Below are 24,361 nucleotides of genomic sequence, written 5' to 3'. Positions count from 1 at the left end.
ACCTTGTGGTCATAAGGATTGTAGGAGTGAAATAGTTGAGATAGTTCTTTAGTCCGTTGTTTCTTCTGTGATTGTAAAAACAGATATGGAATGCAATGTTAGAAAGATAAACAAAAAAATTAAATAATATACAACTGAAACACAAATAAAAAAACACGTTTCAGACCATCACTTGTCATCGTGATTATTACTCAGAATTGAAGTATTTACCTTGAAGATTAGATCTGTTTATAGATTATTTACCCAAAAAAAAAAGTTACAGTAGCACCTCGACATACGATTGCTTCGACACACGATCTTTTCGACATCCGACGTAAAATTTGACTCGCCATTTGTTTCTACATCCGACGACATGCTCGAAATACGACGACATGACAGCACCGCAGAGGAACGCACGACAGCTTTTCTTATGTGAGAAATCAACACTGGTTTCAAAAAGGTTGGTACAGGTGGTGAAACAAGAAAAAAGGTGACGCTTACCTTTTAAATGAAGATGCAAATTACAGAGAAATATGAGCGTGGGGTGCAAATCCGTAAACTGGCTCAACAATACATCTCCATGAACCTCCTCTGATCACCGTTTGCCAGTCTTAAGTTAAGGTGACAATTATTATTGTGGTAACATCGCCAAAGAAATCGCCAGCTTCGTCACGTTTTTATCATTTATTTCAGAACTAATCAACACAAAATGCCTACCGCAGCTGACGGTGTTCTCAAGAAAACATTGAAAACGAAAGTAAACTCAAGCTCACCGCTCCCTCTCTCTGTCACGTCAGCCACGCGGTGCGTTCAGGTACAGCAAAAACGTCCGCCATATTAGAACCCGATTCGTTACATTCTCACAGGAATTATTATTATTACATTATTCCAATTTTTATTTATAATTTATTTCTTTTGGTATGTATAATTACCATTTGTAATAGTACCAGCAGTATTTATTAAGGATTTAGTGTGGGTTTCTGGGCTGTGGAACGAATTAATGGAATTATAATGTATTCCTATGGGAAAAACCTGCTCAACATACAACCATTTCGACTTACAAACATGGTCCTGGACGAATTAACTTTGTATGTAGAGGTACCACTGTTAAAATTTGGGGTTGTGTTTATAATTTTGACCCAAAAAGTATGGTATAATGATACTTCATACAATACCTTAAAAATGTTCTATTGTAGTAAGCTAAGGTAGAAAAAAATAAAAATAAATAAAAAATTGGCATGTGGTGTTAAAATATGAGACATGCGATAAATTTTGAAATATACTCTAGTGCGGTCACTTAAGTAGATGGTGAAAAATCATTAGGGCTCACAGCAATGCTTACCTTGATTTATTAACTCAGTAAAATATAAACTGGACACAGGCAAAGACAGGGTGAGAGATACTTTGTATTGCCTACCAGTCATAATCACAAAATATTTGTTGAATTAATTTTTGCTCAAAGCTTAGGCTTAACCTTTGCAATTCCATAATGTGTAATAAGATGCAATCTCATGAGACGTGACTGTTTGATACATGGCAGTTGTTAATGCAATCAGTTACATGTTGCTGACATAGCTACAAAGAGGCGTAATTAACCCACTGATTAGGCCATGTCTGGCTGAGGTGGAAAGGCTGTATTTGCCACTATTACCAGAATGAACTTTGTAACTATTGTCATATTTTCTCCACCTCTATTTCACTCAGTGATGAATGTAAAGGGTTGATCTAGTGTTCTGCACATAGGAAACAGACAGCCTTCAGGTTTCTCCGCTTCCACAAGTTTGCATCATTGTAGCTTCGGCTTCAGGAAACATAAGGCTAGTAAGTGCGGAGAACGCTGGAAGAAGAGTGTAAAGCAAAATGCACAGCTTGAGTTATAAAGCAGACAATGGTGGACCATCGTTGGCAGCATAATGAAAAGGTGGACAAGAATGGAGAGAGATTACATGCTGGAAAGTGAGAAGAATGTGAATATGCAATGTTTTTTTTACATATTATTTCGTCCCAATGACGACTCTCAATCTTCTCCTCATTCTTTGTTCCTCCAAGACTCTTCTGGCTTCCAATCCTACTATAATTTTCCATGTCCATCTCCCTCAGAGTATCCTTTGTTTTCACCTAAATCCCTCTAGCACTCTCAGTCAGGAGGCTCTCCACTGAATAAAAACCTGTCTCTATCTTTTCTTAGGCTTCCCATGTATCCCTTGGAACCCTCACTTCATCCACATCTCCTATAGTATATATATTTCCCAGCAGAAAGGGAGAACTCATATTTATTCACTCTTGACTCTTTCCCCCAACAACCTCTCCTCCCCCATTAGTTGGTGTATCTCACTATATCTGCCTGGAGCACCTTAGGTGAGAGCAATCCTCTCATCATTACTGCTCAGAACCATTCTGCCTACTTCTGCTACCCCTTCATCGTGTGTGTTTGTGTGTGCATGTGTGCGCGTGCATGTTAAACTACGACACTGCTGTAACCGCAGGTTAGGATTTCTCAATCCCCCAGTTTCCACAACTCCATCCTGCTTACCCGCGAAGTTGTTGGGTACATTTTAAAAAGATTGAGACACTTAACAAACAAAATATAAACACATAAGCAGAATGAAGCAAAATAACTGGTTTAATTAAGATTGATTTTTGTTTATAATGATGTAAAATGATTAATATATGTCAAAATTAGCAAAAGGGAATATTAATCTTTGTAGTGTTACACGCAAATTTGGGATTGCCTGTGAATGATAATTACAAAAACAGTAAGGAAATGAGTGATTGTTTAGGAGATCTTTGTTGACGTCTTAATTGGGGTTGGGCATCGAGCATCGATGGGAACATGTTCTAACACTCAGATGCTCCCGGAATCGTTCGAATTTTGAAATTTCAATTCCTTGTTTTGATGCCCTGACCGCTGAGCGGGAAAAAAATTGCTCGAGTTTAAAGACTAATATTTCTAAGCAAGTTATAATTAGCCCTGTGAGAAGTTCATTTCATTTCAAAAAACGTTGAGAAGTTAAGACTTTAATATAAACTAGAGATGTCCCGATCCGATATTTGGATCGGATCGGACGCCGATATGGGCAAAAAAATGCGCATCGATATCGGATTGGAACACGGGAAAAATTCTGATCCAAACTTCCGATACAGTTTTTTTTTTTTTTTTATCCGGTCCGGGTTTTCCAGCGCACCGATATACATAATCCATTCCAGTTTTTGCTTCGATTTCCCTAAAATCCGGTCCGCATTTTACGGCACTCCTTCAACACACTACACTACCGTCTCCCAATTTACCGACTTTATCGATAAAAATGTCAGCTGTGTGGGATCATTTCACCTTAAAGGACGACAAAGACGAAGAGGCAGAGTGCAACATATGCCACAATAAAGTCAAGCGTGGTGGTAAAGCTGTAAGAAGTTTTAATACAACCAACCTAATCAAGCATTTAGCGACATACCACCACAAACAACATAAGAGTATGTTAAGAAAACCGAAGACAAAAAGAAAGGTCCTACGCAACTAACACTGGCAGAAACTTTTGCTATGCGTGACAAACTGGCACTCGACAGTCCCAAAGCCCAGGGAATAACAAGAGTCATTGCCGAAGGATTCATTCTGGATGACAAGCCTTTATCTCTCGTGAGTAAAGACGCACCATCCAACACGTTTATGCTGCATTCCAGAGAAGTGGGAAGTCGGATTTATCCCACTCGGATTGTACCAGTTCCGACCTCAAAGCGTTCCAAGCAAATGTAAACAACAAAGATGGCGGATTGTGACGAGGTGTTTTTTTTATTTTGGCCATCCATAGACATTTTGACCTCCAGCGAACCTGCCTTCCTATAAGCGATCAAATAGTAGAGGAAAAACAACGGCTGCGTTTTTGCCCACACTGTAAACTGCCTTTTTTTAGTTACATCCTTTGCTGATCGTCAATATAAAAACATAGCACAACAAAGATAATTCACTGTATGAGAAAAAAAAATACATGGCTCATATAAACTTGATTTACATCATTATTGTGTTATCATTCAATACGTTTTCTTGAGCGCCATTTTGTCCAGTGACGTCAGATTGAAACAACTTGGAAGTAGGGGTAGTTATTTTTTCTCCGACGACGCGACTTGGACCTCCCAGTTCGAGTGGTGTTCCAATGATATTTTCCTAGTCGGAGGCCGGAAAAGTCCGACATCATCTTTGTTGTGCTATGATTTTATATTGACGATCAGCAAAGAATGTAACTAAAAAAAAAAAGGCAGTTTACAGTGTGGGCTATAACGCAGCCATCGTTTTTCCTCTACTATTTGATCGCTGATAGGAAGGCATGTTCGCTGGAGGTCAAAATGTCTTTGGATGGCCAAAATAAAAAAACACCTCGTCGCGATCAGCCATCATTGTTGTTTATATTTGCTTGGAACGCTTTGAGGTTCGGAACTGGTACCATGCGAGTGGGATAAATCCGACTTCCCACTTCTCTGGAATGCAGCATAAACATCATGCTTGTCTAATAGATATCATATGTATATAGAACTAGATGCTAAATGACAGACTCGATGCCGTTGGCAACACATGCATTGAAAACTACGTGCGTTAGTAAACAGCCGCCATCTTAAAGCAGGAGACTTCCCTTGTAGGCTGTTGTAGTGAACCTTCCAAGCGAACCTAATTAACTTTTTATCTAAAATACTCCTAAATCGGCAAAATCTTGACTTGAATCTATCTTCAAAACAGTTTTAAAACTTTCACATGTCAAAAGGTGACAGAAGGGAAATTATGGAGTAACGGGAGCAATTTTACCAACTTTAACAGTTGATTCGCAAAATTAAATTAATTGAATGTAGTTTAAAGCTGCTGATACTGAATGGGGACTTGAGTATATTATTTACTGTTTTAAAATGTTAACTGAGTATTTTATTTACTGTTTTAAAATGTTAACTTGATACTGAAATAGTCGTTTATTTAAACCTGAGAGGCTTTTTATACAATTTTTGTAACTAATGCACGAAACATTAAAAGCATCTAATAGCTTGGGAAGTTTGTGGGATTTTCCACTGAAAGTTTACAATATTATTTGCACGTTTTACTGACTGACTATGCCATTTCTGTTTTTTTATTTAGAATGTTTTGTGTTTGTCACTGAATAAACAGGTCAGTTTCTTGTTACCAACCATTGTGTGTTATTCAAACTCACCTAATTCAGCTGGCTAGTTGTTATCAAGAGTACTAAAACCCTTTTCAACATGAGTCTGACAGCTAAGTAAGAAGGCTAAATAACTAAACTTTAATACATGCTCAGACAGGCCGGTATCGGTATCGGCCAGTATCGGTATCGGATCGGAAGTGCAAAACAATATCGGTATCGGATCGGAAGTGCAAAAACCTGGATCGGGACATCCCTAATATAACCTATGCAATTTTTTGGACACCCTTTTTTTTTTTTTTTTTTTTTTGGACCCTGCCTCTTAAAAGAATCGGAATCGGTCATCGTTCGGAACCGGAACTGAAACATGGAATGGGAATCGGCAATTCGTTCAATTTCAAACAATGCCCAACCCTAGTCTTCATGGAGTACCTCTTACAAATAGGTAATTTTTAACAAACAGGGATGTTTATTTCAAGATGATGGAATTTTGACTTGATAAGAGAGATGTTTATGGAAATTTGATTGAGACTAAAAAATCCCCACGTGAAATATTTCCTACCTTTTATCTCTGAGACTCTCGACTGATTTTGCTCTGCCAGGTCACATACTGAGACTGCAATATTGGACTTAAACATCACAAGTGAAAAAATAATGAATTCATAAAGATTCTCCTCTTTATGTGATCTTTAAAAGAGCATGTGTGACTATAAAAGGCAGACTTCAGTATTACAAAGGTTTAATTAACCTTGGTGCTCCAGGTAGAATATCCCAGCCTGGGTTGATAAGACATGTTTCTTTTGTAAATATTAAAAATATGATGAGCAACAATATACATTTGCTCCACTATGACAAAAACTACTTGTAATAATGTAATGTAATAAGCTTCAGTGTGTGCACATTTGTGTTGTCCTCAAACCAGAAAACTTAATCTAGCATGCTGTCAATGTTGTGTCAGTGACAACCCAGCAATGCAAAGCCAACGTGTTTATGCGGATTTGCCATCAACATGATGGGGAACGCTAGTTGTTACCATGACGTCCATCTGTTGTTGCCACTAGAGACAGATGCTGTGACTAACAGGAAGTGACATTACATGGATGCCTACACTTATACGTACTCACAATACATACACACATAAATGGTTGCCAACACCTTCAAAACATCCCCATTTCATGAATAACACAGTACAAGCATGTGTGAGGATGTTTTTTGTTTTTTTGAGGAAACATCTCGTGTGGATTATGATCTAAAATGTGCCACCTGCAAAGCATTAAGTAAAGCATACTTATTTGAAAACGTACTTTTTAGATTCACTTTATTGGGGGCACCTACAACAAATTATTGACATTTAACGAAAGACAATACTGTGCATTATTTTTGTTTGTAGTATAAGAAATCGTGGTATAATGGGCATGTGATTAGACGTTACAAATTCATAAAATGCATTCAATCGCATTCAGTAACTTGTGTAAAGAAAGTGATTATTAACAACCTCTCACTAGGAATTGCTATAATTTGTATGTGCGCGAATACACCTAACAGGAGAGCAATTTAATTACAAATCTCCAGGTATAAAATCCCAAAATACCAAATTTGATGACATGATGTTTCCCAGCTTTATTTAATATTATGTACTGTGTACATTTAGCAATCAGTTCATTTCTACGCAGCGCCTATACAGAGATTGGGAAAAGTATATTTTTGTGATATTTCTCATTTGGACGAGTCACTTTTTTGTTCGGATGTGAACATTTCTCAATTTTGTGAGAACATTTCTCATTTGGATGAGAAAAATGCAAACAAAGCAAAAAGTGGCCAGAATGACACTCATGGGAGTTGGGGCGCGGGAGGCATTCGAGTGTTTAATAATATTGTACGCCACCACTAAAAGTTGTACGTGCATTCTTCAACGTTTTTTAATGGCGTTGAATTTTTCTTGACAATCGCACTATTTTGTCTCCATGATCCGCCTTAAAAGTCTGCAGCTTCATGGTGTTCCACAGAACATTAAAAATTGGGTTCAAAGAGCTCAATGTTCCCGCTTTGCTTGTCAGGATGGTAGTCACTTGAACATGATGATCAAATTAGGATTTGATCATCACCCCCTCCCGTCACCTCCACTCTTCTAATGGAAACATCCTTGCACGGCCCCAACAGAGAACACTCCAAAACTTGGGGGGGACACAGCCTTCTCCGTTGCTGCCCCCTCCCTTTGGAACTCACTCCCTAAACCTATTCAGATCTTCCCACATTAAAAAAAAAACTGTTAAAAACTCACCTTTTTAAACTAGCTTTTAACTTATAATCATTCTCTTTGTTTTGTTCTGTTCACATTGTTTGCTGTTTTTGTTCCTACTGTAAAGTGTCTTCGAGCATTGGTAAAAGCGCTCCACAAATAAAATGTATTATTCATTCATTCATTTTCCATGCCTTATCATCATTATTATTATTATTATTATTCTAACTGTATTACAGTATTATAAGCAGTAGCGACTGTAGAATTTTCCCAGGCTTAGTTGTGCCTTTAGTGGAAGAGGAACCATTACTGTGGATACCAGAATCGTTACAATATTTCCCACCATTACATAAGATTAGTGTGTTTGTGATTAGGTCTGGGAACTTCAACACTCATAACATTTTAGACAATTTTGTTGCTGAAACATTTTAAACATTTGAATGAAAACCACTGTTTTTAACAAAATGACATTTCTAAAAGACGATGGTGTACAGTAGATAGACGTTTTGCATTTCGATCAATTTCATTGGATTGTTGCTTGACCAATCGATATATTGATCAGCACAATCTATTGTTACACATCTTGGAGTTTAGGGTAAACCAAATAACCTTTGTATTTATGAAATCATAGGAGTAAACTGAGAATTAAACAGCCCTTTTTAAATCCCGTTTGGATGCATGTTACACTGGTTTAACTGCACAATTAAGTTAGGGGCAATAAAGCTGTAGACATAGAATGTAATGTATATATCTTGTGCATAAAATCCCTGTTTCCCTGGGAAGTAATTTTGGAATATTTTAATACAAAAGAAAAAAAAAATCAACATGTTATCCATTTAATCTCATCAATCATGTTCAAGTCCTACCTGACCCATGACAGCAACTAAACATTGCCTCCCACTTAATGCCTGTTGCCTCTGGTCAAGTACAGTATTATTGGCTCCCATGATATTCATTAAAGAGGATGAGGTTGCATTTGGGACAACCTGCACGTGCTTGCATGTGCTCGAGGTGTAGATGAATGAGTGCCACACTCTGAGATAGTAGAACTAGTACCTGACCAGCTGTTTTACTTTCAAGGCAGCTGCAACAGTGCCTCATGGGTAATGGAGTCCTTAACCAATTACAATCTAGGGAAATTAAAAATACAGTCCCAACGGAGCAACTCATCTCTTTCGCCATTTTTTTCCTCCTCTGACTCGCTTCAGCAGCTGCTCGCTGGAAACTCTTTCTGGCATTCAAACAGACAGCCCAACACACACGGCATGACTCCATTCAGCAAGTCCATTTATCAAGGCTAAGTTCCGGTCACCTGGGGATGATTATGGAGATCTAAGCTAATAGCATTCACGTCCTTATATTCTCTACATGCTCCCGTCTTTCGCCCCATCCCTGTGGTCTTATTCTCCTTCCATCTGCTTCTGCTCTATGCTCCATGCGGTTTTGTCTCATATATCACATATTACAATAGGCAATAACTTACAGATAACACAAAGCACCTGGGCCTCATCGCAGCTGGACGTTCCCCAGCTCTTGTGTGCTTTTGTTGCTTCACTAATTAGCCAGTTGGCTCTGACCAGTGGCCTAATAGAACAGCCTTCGGTGATTGCCGTAGTTCATCCCCAGTTTTCCTTTCATATGCTGTTAATGTTACACAAAACAGAAAACAAAACACTGACTAGATTCCAATGAAGTTATGTTCAATTCTGTATAGCTGTGCCAGTATGGAACAATTGTGCAGCTTGTGCTTTACCATGAATACTTATTGTGGAAATAAGGCTCTGTTCATACTACAGGTCTTAATGCATGAATCCGATTTTTTCATGTTTTTCCGACTTGAGTGAGCCATTAACTTGACAGTCTGAACGTGACAAGTCGCATAGAACTGGACCATTTCAAATCCGATCTGGGTCACTTTTGTATGTGGTTCAAATCCGGTCTGGGCCATATTTTTCCCAAAATGTTGCGGCGGTCTGTACTGTCAAGTCTCCTAAATCGGAATTCATGCAGCAATTACGTTATCAAAGAGCAAGAGAGACTCTAGGGTAGCGGTGCAGCTGTGAGTTATTAGCGCCTAGCTTGCATTGAGCACGACTTTTGGGGAAGGGCCGGGCTTGACAACAGTCCTAAAAAAATAAAAAATGGGTTGATGATAAGCCTGATAATCATCGATTTTCTCTCTGCTCTATGTGAGCAATATTTCAACATTGCTTACACGGCCGAGAGTCGGGGCAAACTGCCCTTATGTGTGTGTGACATGCACGGACAGTGCGTGCATGCTATCGATCCATATGAACTTTGAATATAAGCCTAAACAGGGATTATTTATGTCTGTTATTTGTGTCCTTTTTGTTTTGGTGCTTCTACGCATGCGGGTCTTCTTGCTCAGCGCGTGTCGGACTGCGAATTAGTGCGCATGCATAATACTTGAATGGTCTCAATGGACAAAGGCAGTCTGAACGGGCACGCCAAAAAAACAGATATGACAAAATATCGGATTTGTGCATTAAGCCCTGTAGTATGAACCTAGCCTACGTGGCTTTTCCTAACCAAGCACATGGGACAAGATGCTTTCCATGCCAACATCTACCAACTAACCAACAAGTGACACCTGACCCCCGCGGTGGGAAAAAAATGAATAAGTTACCTGGTTGTGATGGATATTTAGTATGCTATTGAGCTTTGTACTGTACTCGTGTTTTGTCTGTGTAAGATACATATTATTAAGACACCTGTAAATACTTTTAAATAGTGGGGAAAATGTGTTGTGTCTGTCCTTCAAAGGAAGGTCGCAAGCCACTTTTCACTGCCATTCCATTTTCATCATTGTTGATTTAAGTGAGACCTCACTGTTTCAATCGACGTTTAGTGGGAGCAAGTTAAGATTGCATTTTAACTCCAAGAAAACCTCAAAAAATTCATTTGGAAGCACCACTGATTCTCGATAGTTGCTTCCATTACTGTATTCACACCTGACCAACTGCAACATTGTGTGTGTATGTGTGGGGTGTGGGGTGGGGGGTTGGGGGGCACATTAACACATTTACCCAATAAATGATTAAATAAAAAAACCTAGCGTTATCTACTTTTTTGCTAATGTAGAGGGCAATATTTCACTATATCCACCATGTTTGTTTTTAACTCACCATCTTCGCTTAACATTCTTGATTCCATCTACTGCTGCAACAAAGCCTCCCTTCCCATGACTATTTAGCACTGTACTGTTCCAGACAAACCATCTGTTTCACTTTATTAATGACTGACCCTTTACAGCCTCAACGTCGCATAGGTGCCACCAAAGTGTGCATGTTTGTGTGTGTGTGTGTGTGTGTGTGTTTTGGCATGAGCAGGTGCATGCTGACAGATGATGTAATTTTTTTTTTTCCTCTGCCCATTTTTTTGCAGGTTTGCCTTCTGGAAGCCAATGCAAAACTAACACAGTCTTTACTCTAGTCACATAGTGATGGTGCATGTAGACCTTTAATAAAATTAATGTAACTATGCTAGTGGCTTATTCTATGAGCGTGTAAAAAAACAAAACAAAAAACTATTGTATTCAAATCTGAATGAATCTAATTAACAGTGATCCAATCATGAGAAGCATGGCATTCAAGTAAAGTTTAGCAAGTGTAATTTGTTATGAACAGTCTTTACAAGAGCTGGCATTTTCCGTCTAACTTTCAAAGTGCCATCTATGGAAGAGAGTGTGAAAGGATGCCTGCTTACATCCAACCCCTGACAATAAGAGTCGGATGAGACCGATCCGACAGAAAGAAAAGCGGGCAGAAAAAGATAAGAAGCAGAGCAGCTGTGCAGTTGCCTGGGGATTGATCCCTCTAAGACGCACTCAGCGTCTCCTCAGAGAATCAAGTGAAGGGGGGACAAAGAGAATTACTTATGAAGACGTTCCACATGAAAGAGATGTGTCAACACTTTGATGGTAAAGAGTCAGAGAGTGTAAATGCAAGAAGAGAAGATGGGACATGGAAGGTTCAGCATAGGAGGTCAAACAAGAAAAAAGGTCAAATAGAAGCAGAGCGTCACTTGAAAAATCAGAGCACCCAGTAACTGTATATGGTTAACTTCCATGTCGAACCAGTTTTTTGTTTAATTCTACTTTTTAGTACATTAAGAAATTTTAAGAAACCTTGAACTGTTATACTAATGGCTCATGCTCACAAGTCTTTTAGTATGAATATAGATTAGATATATGTATAAAAATGCAGCTCTAGGACCCTAACTACCATATGTCCAGATATTGGGCTAAGGTATTGAAGTAATGTATCCACACAAAGTAAATATCATGTATCTTCAAGGGGAGAAAAAAAACATCTTAAGAGCTGTTCTTTCCCTTTAGGGTTTTCAAACGTTCTTTAGCTCACCCGTCTGACAGCGCTATTCTCACCATCCCTCTGCCAATGTACTCACTCTTTCTCTTCTTGACATGACCAAACCATTGAAGTTTGTTATGGCTAACTTTAACCCAAAACATCTAACCTTGACTGTTCCTCTGATCAGCTCAATGACAGCCTCAACATTTTTATTTCTATCAGCTCCAGCTCTGCTTCCTGTTGCCTCTTTAGTGTTACTGTCTCTGAGCCGTAAATCATGGCAGGCCTCACCATAGTCTTAAACCCGTCAATCTGGTAGTGATTTTCTTTCTTTTTTTTTTTTTTTTTTTTTTTTTTTTTTTAATCAAATACAACCTGAAAAACATATATTAAAAAAAAAACAAAAAAAAAACACACACACACCTGAAATGTTCATATGGCTATGGGTGGATGGATATGTTTCTTCACATTCTTCCCACAAAAAACATTAAACTCTTGCTTTAATGAGCAAGTAATAACACAATTGTATGACGTTTAATACCTCTGAAGCAAAGGTTGTCAAATGCTTTGGGTAGAGATACAGTGCCTTGCAAAAGTATTCGGCCCCCTTGAACCTTGCAACCTTTCGCCACATTTCAGGCTTCAAACATAAAGATATAACATTTTAATTTTTTGTCAAGAATCAACAACAAGTGGGACACAATCGTGAAGTGGAACAAAATTTATTGGATAATTTAAACTTTTTTAACAAATAAAAAACTGAAAAGTGGGGCGTGCAATATTATTCGGCCCCCTTGCGTTAATACTTTGTAGCGCCACCTTTTGCTCCAATTACAGCTGCAAGTCGCTTGGGGTATGTTTCTATCAGTTTTGCACATCGAGAGACTGACATTCTTGCCCATTCTTCCTTGCAAAACAGCTCGAGCTCAGTGAGGTTGGATGGAGAGTGTTTGTGAACAGCAGTCTTCAGCTCTTTCCACAGATTCTCGATTGGATTCAGGTCTGGACTTTGTCTTGGCCATTCTAACACCTGGATACGTTTATTTTTGAACCATTCCATTGTAGATTTGGCTTTATGTTTTGGATCATTGTCCTGTTGGAAGATAAATCTCCGTCCCAGTCTCAGGTCTTGTGCAGATACCAACAGGTTTTCTTCCAGAATGTTCCTGTATTTGGCTGCATCCATCTTCCTGTCAATTTTAACCATCTTCTCTGTCCCTGCTGAAGAAAAGCAGGCCCAAACCATGATGCTGCCACCACCATGTTTGACAGTGGGGATGGTGTGTTCAGGGTGATGAGCTGTGTTGCTTTTACGCCAAACATATCGTTTTGCATTGTGGCCAAAAAGTTCAATTTTGGTTTCATCTGACCAGAGCACCTTCTCCACATGTTTGGTGTGTCTCCCAGGTGGCTTGTGGCAAACTTTAAACGAGACTTTTTATGGATATCTTTGAGAATGGCTTTCTTCTTGCCACTCTTCCATAAAGGCCAGATTTGTGCAGTGTACAACTGATTGTTGTCCTATGGACAGACTCTCCCACCTCAGCTGTAGATCTCTGCAGTTCATCCAGAGTGATCATAGGCCTCTTGGCTGCATCTCTGATCAGTTTTCTCCTAGTTTGAGAAGAAAGTTTGGAAGGACGGCCGGGTCTTGGTAGATTTGCAGTGGTCTGATGCTCCTTCCATTTCAATATGATGGCTTGCACAGTGCTCCTTGAGATGTTTAAAGCTTGGGAAATCTTTTTGTATCCAAATCCGGCTTTAAACTTCTCCACAACAGTATCTCGGACCTGCCTGGTGTGTTCCTTGGTTTTCATAATGCTCTCTGCACTTTAAACAGAACCCTGAGACTATCACAGAGCAGGTGCATTTATACGGAGACTTGATTACACACATTTGGATTCTATTTATCATCATCGGTCATTTAGAACAACATTGGATCATTCAGAGATCCTCACTGAACTTCTGGAGTGAGTTTGCTGCACTGAAAGTAAAGGGGCCGAATAATATTGCACGCCCCACTTTTCAGTTTTTTATTTGTTAAAAAAGTTTAAATTATCCAATAAATGTTGTTCCACTTCACGATTGTGTCCCACTTGTTGTTGATTCTTGACAAAAAAATTAAATTTCATATCTTTATGTTTGAAGCCTGAAATGTGGCGAAAGGTTGCAAGATTCAAGGGGGCCGAATACTTTTGCAAGGCACCGTATATGGATGTAATTTCTTTTACACAACCTCTTTAAATGAATGAGACTAAACCAAATTCAATACAATTATGGGACGTTTACATGGTGATGCTGTGACACCAAGACGCAAAAATTGTGTTGCTGCAAAGCCTCGCTTTTACATGGTGACGGCGAAAACGCAAACTTTTGATTTCGGCCTCCAAAGCGGAGTGGTTTGATTGCGGAGATTGCTCTGCACACGTCACCTTGGGGGTGGCAGTCGCTGCTAGTAAACATTCAAAACAGCAAAAATGACAGATCGGCGGCTTTAATTTACTGCGTTTTTAATATTTTTAATTTAAATATATTTCATTTTCGCAGTTTTGTGCCTTTTAAAGCAAAAGACAAAACAAATGCATGGATGCCCTTGCTTTGAGTTTTTTTTTTTTTTTAAATTGACAAGAAATGTCATACAATCATTTAATGTAAGTAAAGAACAGCAAACGTACAAGAAACACGAGGGGAAAATTAATATACAGGAAAAAACGTGTATCAAACTGCAAAATAAAACGTGTGGGGGGGGTGTCATAGCTTCGGGTTGGTGGTTGTGTTGTCTTCTGAACTGAGGAGGTTTTTGTCAAGGATGAGCATCATTGGCTGTCGCCTTGTAAAATTGCACTGCACTCTAGGGCCTGGCATAAATAATATATTCTTGCGACGTCGTTCGAATGGAGACGAAACCATGTAAATGCAAACATGAAATTTGTTGTATTTTGGAGCGTCACCATGTAAACAGCCCCTTAAATTTACCATCTATCCATCTGACTAGCTGATATGAAGTGCTTTAAATAACAAGACTGAAAACAAAGGGAGCTAGTTAACAAATATCATTGTGATACAAAACTGCATTCTGAACATTTTTGCAGGAACCCCACCCCCCACACACACCTACCTCTACCGCTAATTTAGGTAGAACATTCAGTTTTAAGAAGCACCGTTCAAGAGGGTTGTTTGAATGACAAATCTAAAAACCTATTGAGTTTTATCACATCTGCAAGACCTGTAAGATTTGAAATAGTTGCCTGACTGATGGATGTCTCATCTCATCACTTACAGTCATAGCAGCATTAATCCAAAGTAAATCTGCCCAGGTAGTTTCCACTTGCAAGACGTTTGGAACTCATAAGCAGGCTTTAACACTAACGGTAATACACAGTATATGGGCTTCCTTTTTATAGCTTCCAGGATTAGCAATATTAGAATCTGTAAAGAAGTTGTACAGATGACAGAACTGGAACAGGAATTTTGGGTTTCAGGAATATGTTTCCACTTGACCCATACATCTCTAAGAATTGTGGTTTTTAAAAAATTACAGCAAGTTTGCCACCTTATTTACAGCATAGTACTGTAGACAACAATATAATGGCGGAGGTGATTCCAGGTGTTCACCTGTCACCAGACTATGCTTTAATGGTTACTGCAGGGCTTCGCCCCCCCGTTTGACTCAGTCGCAAGTGCATTTTTCAAGTACTCACAGCTGTGTGACCAGTATATTTGCTTATTAATGTACTTAATTATTTTTAAGAATGATTTTTATTCCTGAACATTTTGTTCTTGACAAACTCCTTCTCTACATTTAAGCCTAGTTGTTGGTGATACACAAATGAGCTGTTAAAGTATTTATCAGTAATCAAGAGTGAAAATGAAGAGAACTGTGAATATTTACTTTGCAAGTGGATTTACATTAGTGACACTAAAATTTCAGGTTTTGGCAAAGGTTTCCCGGGGGAAAAAATAGTCTGAAGTCCCGACACCATATAAATTATAACCCCTAAATGTAGCATACGAGTCTAAATAAAATTATTTAAATTGTCAAAATGAATGACTGAATCCTCACCTCCCTGTGTGTACTTACCACGTGTGGGGGTACTTGCTCCATCTTGGCTGCTGGTGTTCCAGGTCTGGGATAGAACTGATTGATGAAGAGACTGGGGAATCGATAAAATTTCACCAAGTCTATAGTTTCTCTGAAGTCTTCCTCTGTCTCACCAGGAAAGCCACAGATTATATCTGTCGCAATTGTTACACCTGGGACCCTGAGAGGGAGACAGAGACAAAGAATGTGAGAGGATTCCGTTTAAATTAATGACTGCAACATACAATGGGAAAGCTGACCATGAACATTTTTAAACTAGCAATGGTCATAGACTACCTCAATATAACCCTCCTAGGATCCTCCAATTTGCTTATGACGCTTTGGATAAGATTGATTTCTGACCCTAACCCTGTCAAAAATCTTTGGAATGAACTTGAATAGCATTTTAAAACCAAGAGATAAGACAGTTAAGAGCAACGATTGCATTGCTTATCTTGCCCCATGAACAATACACTGCAATAGATTACCTAATATGATTGGTACACTTGTCACCATAACTACTGCTGCATGATCAATTCTTTATGGAAAAAAGAAGCCAAAGTTTGCGATGGACCAACATTTTCCCACTGGTATAAAAGTAGATGAAATTCTGTGGAAGAGTAAGGCTGTTCCATAAGGACTCATTCTGCCAATCAAAACCTGATTTAGAAACCTTTAGCCAAGTGGTTGCCATTGATTATCGATCTGGTAAGTCACTGGATTAATTGTAGACGGGAAAATGGAATAAATGAATTGATTTGTTCTATATATTGTGTTTGTATTGGCATGCGTTGAGAGGCTTGTGAAAAAAATCCAAGGCCAGGTCATCAGTGGCTCGAAAAACCATCTCTCTCTGGACTACATACTTGACATTACAATTTTAATGTATGCTGTTTTCACATGTTGCAATACAGTTTAATGATTAGCTCAAATCTCTAAGGCATTTGGCCGATGGCTGAACCATCTGTCAATTACCACAAAAAGGGCAAAATTAGCAATAGAAACATTCTGACAAACAACAGTAAGAAAAGTATAGGTTAGAGCTGCCATTAGCTAGTTAGATGGCCGGAAATTTGGACGGATTTAAAAAAAAAAAAAAAAAAAATACTTATTTTTGTAAGGTCTCAGACAAACTACCATAATTTCCGTACAAAAAATGTTATCAGACTCTAAGCTGCAATGACCAAATTTCATAAAATTAATGAAAAATCCATATATACACCCCACCCGACTATAAGCCGTAGGTGTCCATGTCTTAATATGGGATATTTACAAAGAGGAAATGTTACACAGAAATATCTGATCGATCAAAAACATCTTTACTAACTAAACAAACACGCCGTGTTATTCTCATTCATATGCAGCGGCTTGTCACTTGGGGGAGTCAGACACCACAAGTCAAACCTTTAAAAAAATAAATAAATAAACGTACTGGTGACCACATTTACAACAAAGACAACAAGAATGTTACTTTGCCTTCTAGCTTGAAATAAAAGAAGTCATCTTAAAAATCTCTGATATACTCAGGCCATGGGCTAAAGGCTAGCACTAGCCCTTAGTATAGCAGTCGTATAGTATAGCACAATGTGGCAATTTGTCCATTTTATATCAAAATAAAGTCAAAGCACCCAGGGCTAGCCCTAAACTTTTTTTTCCTATTGGTATCAAACACTTGACAAATAATAATGGGCTGAAAACAGCTAATGAGCATTAGCACCGCCTCCTCTTGTCATTGCAAACAGTGGAGCAGCATACAGTATATCATCAGATTGAGTCCTATTCATCTGTAAAATGCCCAGAGTTTTTGATGATGTCTGGAAAAAGCTTCCCAAACTCAGACAGCCTTAGTGTAACAGTCAAGATTCAAATATCAATTTTAAAATAAAATCGGCTTAAATTGCTCTTACACTGCTGGCCAAAAGTATAGGAGCCCCTGCAATTCTGTCAGATAATTATTAATTATTATTATTAATATTAATATTTTGCTTGCAATGAAAAAACACAAAAGAGAATCAAAAGAAAAATCATTATAATCATTATAATTTTAAACAAAGCTCCAAAAATGCGCCAGACATAAGTGTTGGCACCCTCAGCCTATCATTTGGTAGCACAACATTTAGACAAAATAACTGCGAACAACCACTGCCGGTATCCATCAATGAGTTTCTTACAATGCTCTGCTGGAACTTTGGACCATTCTTCTTTGGCCAACTGTTCCAAATGAAACTTTGGAAGTCTCCAGTGCTTTCTCTCAAACCACTTTCTAGTGCTTTTTGAAGTGTGTTTTGGGTCATTGTACTGCTGAAGACCCACGACTTCTGAGGGAGACCCAGCTTTCTCACACTGGGCCCTACATTATGCTGAAAAAATTGTTGTTAGTCTTCAGACTTCATAATGCCATGCAAAAGTTCAAGCAGTCCAGTGCAAAAGGCACCAAAATAACCCCAAAACATCAGGGAACCTCCGCCATGTTTGATTGTGGGTACTGTGCTCTTTTCTTTGAAGGTCTCGTTTTTTTTCCCTGTAAACTCTATGTTGATGCCTTTTCCCCAAAAGCTCTACTTTGTCTCATCTGACCGGAGAACATTCTTCCAAAACGTTTTTGGCTTTCTCAGGTAGGTTTTGGCAAACTCCAGCCTGGCTTTTTTATGTCTCTGGGTCAGAAGTTGGGTCTTCCTGGGTATCCTGCCGTAGAGTCCCTTTAGTACGGATAGTACGGGTTGACACTGTTGTAGCCTGGGACTGCCGGACAGCTTGAACTTGTTTGTATCTTAGTTGAGGTTCTTTATCCACCATTCGCACAATCTTTCGTTGAAATCTCTCATCAAATATTGTTTTCCGTCCACATCTAGGGACGTTAGCCACAGTGCCATGGGCTTTACACTTGTTGGTGACACTGCGCACGGTAGACACAGGAACATTCAGGTCTTTGGAGATGGACTTGTATCCTTGAGATTGCCCATGCTTCCTCCCAATTTTGCTTCTCAAGTCCTTAGACAGTTATTTGGTCTTTCTTTTCTCCATGCTCAATGTGGTACACACAAGGACACAGGACAGCGGTTGAGTCAACTTTAATCCATTAAACTAGCTGCAGGTGTGATTTAGTTATTGCCACCACCTCTTATGTGCCACAGGTAAGTAACAGATGCTGTTAATTACACAAATTAGAGAAGCATCACATGATTTTTTTTAAAGGGTGCCAATACTTTTGTCCGGCCCAGTTTTGGAGTTTTGTGTAAAATTATAATGATTTAAGTTTTTTCCATTTTCTTTTGTGTTTTTTCATTTCAGGCAAAATACATGACGATATGACTACCAAAGCATTTGTAATTGCAATCATTTTCTGGGAGAAATTGAGCGTTATCTGACAGAATTGCACAGGTGCTGATACTTTTGGCCAGCAGTGTATGTTGCGATAGCAAGGGTCTTAACAACAGGTTGACATTGAACTGAAATAAACAGTCAATCAAACAGTTACCCTCGTGGCTAGACATTTTGAACAATTTGTAGTCGTAATGTCATCAGGATGCGCCGGGCCATGAAGCGAAATAAAATATGAAGCTCGTTTGCAAAAAAAAAAAAAAAAATCCATAAATAAACCGCTTCGTTATATAAGTCGTAGGTCACAAGCAGAGAGAGAGAAAAGGTTTGATATCCGAAAAATACAGTAATGCTGATGTAGAAAGAGCCAGATAGAACAGCCATAACTTGGTTTAAATTATAGAGTATACTGATTTTTCCCCCGCGTGGTAGCATAAAAACACAGGAGGCGAAAAAGCATATCCACACAAGTGCTAAAATTCTACACACACATACAAAATGTTGCCATACATTCAAGCTGGAACTTTTTAAGTCCAGTTCTCCAACACCCATTTGTTGATATATGAAACAAAAATAGGATATGCCATGTAATGTAACAAGGAGCTGAATTGATTGGCAAGAGAAAAGAGGAGCTGTATTAAATTTATTAATGGTATGTACTCATCAAGCCACACCCTAAAAATGTCTACTGTAATTAAACACTATTCTTTACACAAACATAAAAAGCAATCTATTTCTTACAAGCCATTGGCTAAAGAAAACCGTGAAAGCACATTTTATAAAATAATTATTAATGAAAACAAACAATAAAAGTAAAAAGAAATGCAACTTCGAACATCGGAATAAGGAGATCAAGAACAAGACATCAAGTGAAGAAAATCAGAAATAAAGGGGTCTCCCGAATTGACACGATGCATCTTTGATTACATTAACTTCCTGAGGCTGCAACCCCCTGATAAACCCTGACCTATTGATGAGTTCCAATTGGCTAACGGTCATTAATATTAACCAATGGCCTCCAGACACCTTCCTCCTTGAACTAAGAGATTTAAAAGATAACTTCCAACTGACAATTTAATGTGTGGGTTGGGGGTATAAAATAAAAATCAAATATATATATATATATATATATATATATATATATATATATATATATATATATATATATATATATATATATATATATATATATATATATATATATACACATATATATAAAATAAAACAAAAATGGTAAGTAATAATAATAAAAACATTTATTTGAAGGCGCCTTTCTGGCACCGTAGGTCGCCCTACAATCATTTAAAAAAACAACTAAACAAATTAAAGATTAAAAACAGTTAAAAAAAAAGTATAGAACGTTTAAAACAATAAAAATACTAATAGAAAAAAAATTATTAGCAGACAAAAAACAAAGAAATTAGGGATTATTATGGATAGGCAAGTCTGAACAGTTGAGTTTTGAGTTTGGGTTGAAAAGGGGGGAGTGAGTCTGTGTTCCTGATGTCGGGGAGTAGTGAAAGTAAAGTAAAATACAAATAAAGTAAGTAAAATACAAATAACAAATGTTTATGAGTGCAATGGACAGAATATTTAATGAGGCTGAAGATGAAATCAACATTTCAATGATGTGGGCCCATTCTTTTTTCTATTCAGTGGGAGTAAAATTAATAAAATTGCAAAATGCATATTTTTCTTTCCTATTTTAATCACCAACGTCAGTTTTTCAATTTGCTGTTGTAGTCTTTGGTGGTGGGAAGGTTGCATTCTGCTGCCAGAATACAAGAGCGTTCACACCATCGATGGACAAAAATGAGCAAATCAGGCCAAAGTGCACATGGAGATGGGGTACTGCAAGACTTATGTGCAAAATGACTTTTGTGGATTAGGTGGAGGTTGTGAGTGTAAAGAAAAAAATCCATACCCACAACACACTGTCATTTTGACACCTCTGTCTCTCCAAGATCTAAGGGTGATAGAGGTGTGAGATCGTAATGAATGAGTGCCACATTTATGGGATATACTCCTTGTTAAAATGAGATCGGATGAAAGGTATCTTGTTATTGTTCATCCTTCAAAATCAGAGTGGGAGAAACAGAGAGACAGATGTAATAATAGCAAGACAAGGGTGGAAATCAGGACACATACCAGATGAGCTTGCAGCTTCAATTTGCTTTCAATTAAGTCAGTATGGTGCTATTTTAGTGAACAAACCTTTGTCAGCGGGATATTTGGCAGTAGCTAGTGATGATTTAAAGTTTTTATGCAACTTCTTGAGCATGGTTTTGTGGCACTGCTGTACAGTCCAAGACACACTAAAAATACTAGAATGTTATTCCTATTTAATAACCACTCTTTGTTTGCTAAGGTCCTTGTGTGTATTCTTTCCATATAATCAGTTATACACTTCATCATATATTCCAACTGTGTGCATACGGATGGAAGCATGTTTACTCAACAAATGCCTGTGAGCAAGTCCCTCATGATAAGATAAAGACGGAACCACAGGGACAGAAGAATATAAAAACCACAAAAATATATTAAAAAATAATGATAGTATGGAGGTTTACCAAAGAGTGAGATGGAAGGATGAAAGTGGAAGAGACAATCTGGGAAGGTAAATATTTACGGATTCATGTGTTGAGAAGACACCAAGCTACCCGTCTGTGCTGCATCGTGTGTTCTGTGAAATGCTAATGTATGAAACAGTGGGCTGCTGTCATGGCAGAGGTGGAGAGCACTTTGGAGTTTTGGAAAATTGCAGCCTTGAGGTAGCAGCCACAAAATAATTCAATGAAATAAAATTAGACATGTTAATGATCAAAGAAGCACCTAAATATTAAGATGGCTACTGTCACCTGTCAGACAATAGCCATAGCGCTTGGAATAGTTACATACAAAATGAGTAGAAATTAACATTTTCTCTTTTCATAAAAATGTCATTGCTGGCAAAATGATTTCCCTTAACTTGGGCAGAGACATTTAACATGCAGTGAAGCTTCAACAAAAACGTATGTTGTGTTCGCGCAACAAACTAGGATCGAGATTGCTTGTGGATCCATTTTACTAAAAATGAGACCAATAGCAGTCATTTGCAAAATGTCGAAATCAATCCTGAAATATAACAAAAGCAAAAACACCTACCTAAATTAACCAAATTATTCAGGAGCACAATAGTCATCTTTTTCTACAGTCCCTGACAAAAGTCTTGTCGCTTATCCATTTTGTAGAAACAATTGCTAATAACCTGACTTTTAATTATTCAATTGGTTTCAGAAATGGCTCATATGAAAGCTAAGAGCCTCCCAAACGATGCTGAATGTACAAAAATATATTTGTTTCACTGAAAAAAGATTTATCATTTAATGAAGACATAAAGGTCAAATTTGCCAAGACAAAAAAGTTTTGTCGCCTACAGAAAGTATTGTGAAAATTGAACAAAAAATGTACTTCAAATACAAAAATATGTTACATAACATAAGCAAATTAAGTAGCGGTGCTGTGAAATCCAAATTTAATATTTTGTATGACTTCCTTGGACTGCATCCATGCGGTTCGGCAAGGATTCATACAATTTATTGATGAAGTCATCAGGAACATCAAAGAAAGCAGTCTTGCATGCCTCCCAGAGTTCATCAACATTCTTGGGTTTTATCCTCCGTGCTTCCTCTTTCATCCTGTTCATGTCTGGTGCCTTTGCTGGCCAGTCCTGGAGGATCTTGACCTTCTTTGCCTTGCAGAACTTTGAGGTAGAGATTGAAGTGTGCGATGGAGCACCATCCTTCTGCAGAATGTGTCCCTTTTTATGGTTAGGAATGCAAGATTTGTTGACATTTCAGACTATTTATGTTGCCTTCCACGCTACAGATCTCTCGCACACCCCACAACTGGATGTAACCCCAAACTATGATTTTGCCACCACCAAACTTTGCTGTTTTCTGAGTGAATCTCGGATCTATGCGGGCTCCAGTAGGTCTCCTGCGACTGTGGTGAAATTCAAGATTCATCTGAAAAATCCACCTTTTGCCGCAAAACAGTGAATCTTATGTTTTACTTTATTTTCTTGAAATGTTTAATACATGGTTTTGGATAGTCATTTTGAAATTTAGCGGGTATTTAGGGGTAGTTAAAGATATAAAAGAGGTGGCATTCAATTAGTTGTCAGTCGACGTATCATCACAAATGTTCTGAAAGTATTTTATAAAGGTTGAAAAGTTACCTATAGTGTTGCTTCAAAGGGTTAATTCCGATTTAAACGGAAATTCAGGTTGCGTCGCCAGCGTAGGAACGGCCCTCGTTCTTATCCTGGGGACTACCTGTATTCTTGTTTTAAATATATTTTATGTTCGCGTTTCTGTGCCTTTTGAAGCAAAAGAAAAAACAGCATGAACGCCATTGCTTCGAGTGGCCAGGTATGTTGTCTTCTGGGCTGAGGAGGTTGTTGTCAAGGAAGTGCATCATTTGCTGTCGCCATGTAAAACTGCACTGCTCCCTAGGGCCTGGCATGAATACTACATTGTTTTCACACGGACTTGCGACATTGTTCAAATGGAGACGGAACCATGTAAATGCAAACATGAAATGTGTCGTATTCTCGGAGCGTCACCATGTGAATGGCCCTTAAGACTCCCGAGGGTGAATCTTACTACAATGTAGTAGATTTTCACTGTTTCTAGGCCATGCGTCAAACACTTGGAAATTACACACCACACATTTGTTGCAAATTGGATGTAACCTTTAAAGCCCTGAAAAACATTCCTAAAATGGAAACATCGTCCATCAGCATTTGTCCTTCTACATCACACAACACAGTGCGACAGGCTTAAAGGTCATCAGCATCTTCATTTCTTTATTTCTGTGATTTAGATAGCTACAAAGTCTATTGAAGATGAGATTAAATCCAAACACAGAAATCAGTGTTACAAAGTAGACTATTCCTGCTGCCTCACTTTTAAAAGTAATCTCAGCAAATATGTTTAGAAAGTTAGTTATTAATTTGTGTAACTGATGTTCTCACATTCCCTAATGATGTTGTTCAACTTATCATGACTTTCTTTTTTCAAGAAAGCCATTTTTCCTGCTTACTCAAAATCTGCTGATAACGTGTCGCAAGATAAACAATGGTGTGTATCTCCCATTTATCAATCCCCCAATCGTTTTTAATGGAATGTATTATGGATATTTCCACATCAATATAAGGAGGAAATTGCAATGAAGATATCAGGATAAAACATCAAAATATCTTTTCACGGTAAAAAGCATATGGTGGGTTTGA

At 38.2% G+C, this 24,361-nt stretch overlaps 1 protein-coding gene across 1 annotated transcript in view; it reads right to left on the bottom strand.

The window, feature by feature from the left end:
• The window catches only part of cdkal1 (CDK5 regulatory subunit associated protein 1-like 1), a 400,412-nt gene that overhangs the window by 93,494 nt on the left and 282,557 nt on the right, over nt 1-24,361 (bottom strand). Inside the window, exons 11-12 of the mRNA XM_057834194.1 lie at nt 15,766-15,946; nt 3-65 (exon numbers count right to left, since the gene is read on the bottom strand). Coding sequence (XP_057690177.1) covers nt 3-65; nt 15,766-15,946 — 244 coding nt within the window. The remainder of the gene's footprint in view (nt 1-2; nt 66-15,765; nt 15,947-24,361) is intronic.

This window comes from Corythoichthys intestinalis, chromosome 4 (assembly GCF_030265065.1).
Source record: "Corythoichthys intestinalis isolate RoL2023-P3 chromosome 4, ASM3026506v1, whole genome shotgun sequence".
Lineage (NCBI taxonomy): Eukaryota > Metazoa > Chordata > Actinopteri > Syngnathiformes > Syngnathidae > Corythoichthys > Corythoichthys intestinalis.
This window is presented reverse-complemented; position numbering and strand designations above follow the sequence as displayed.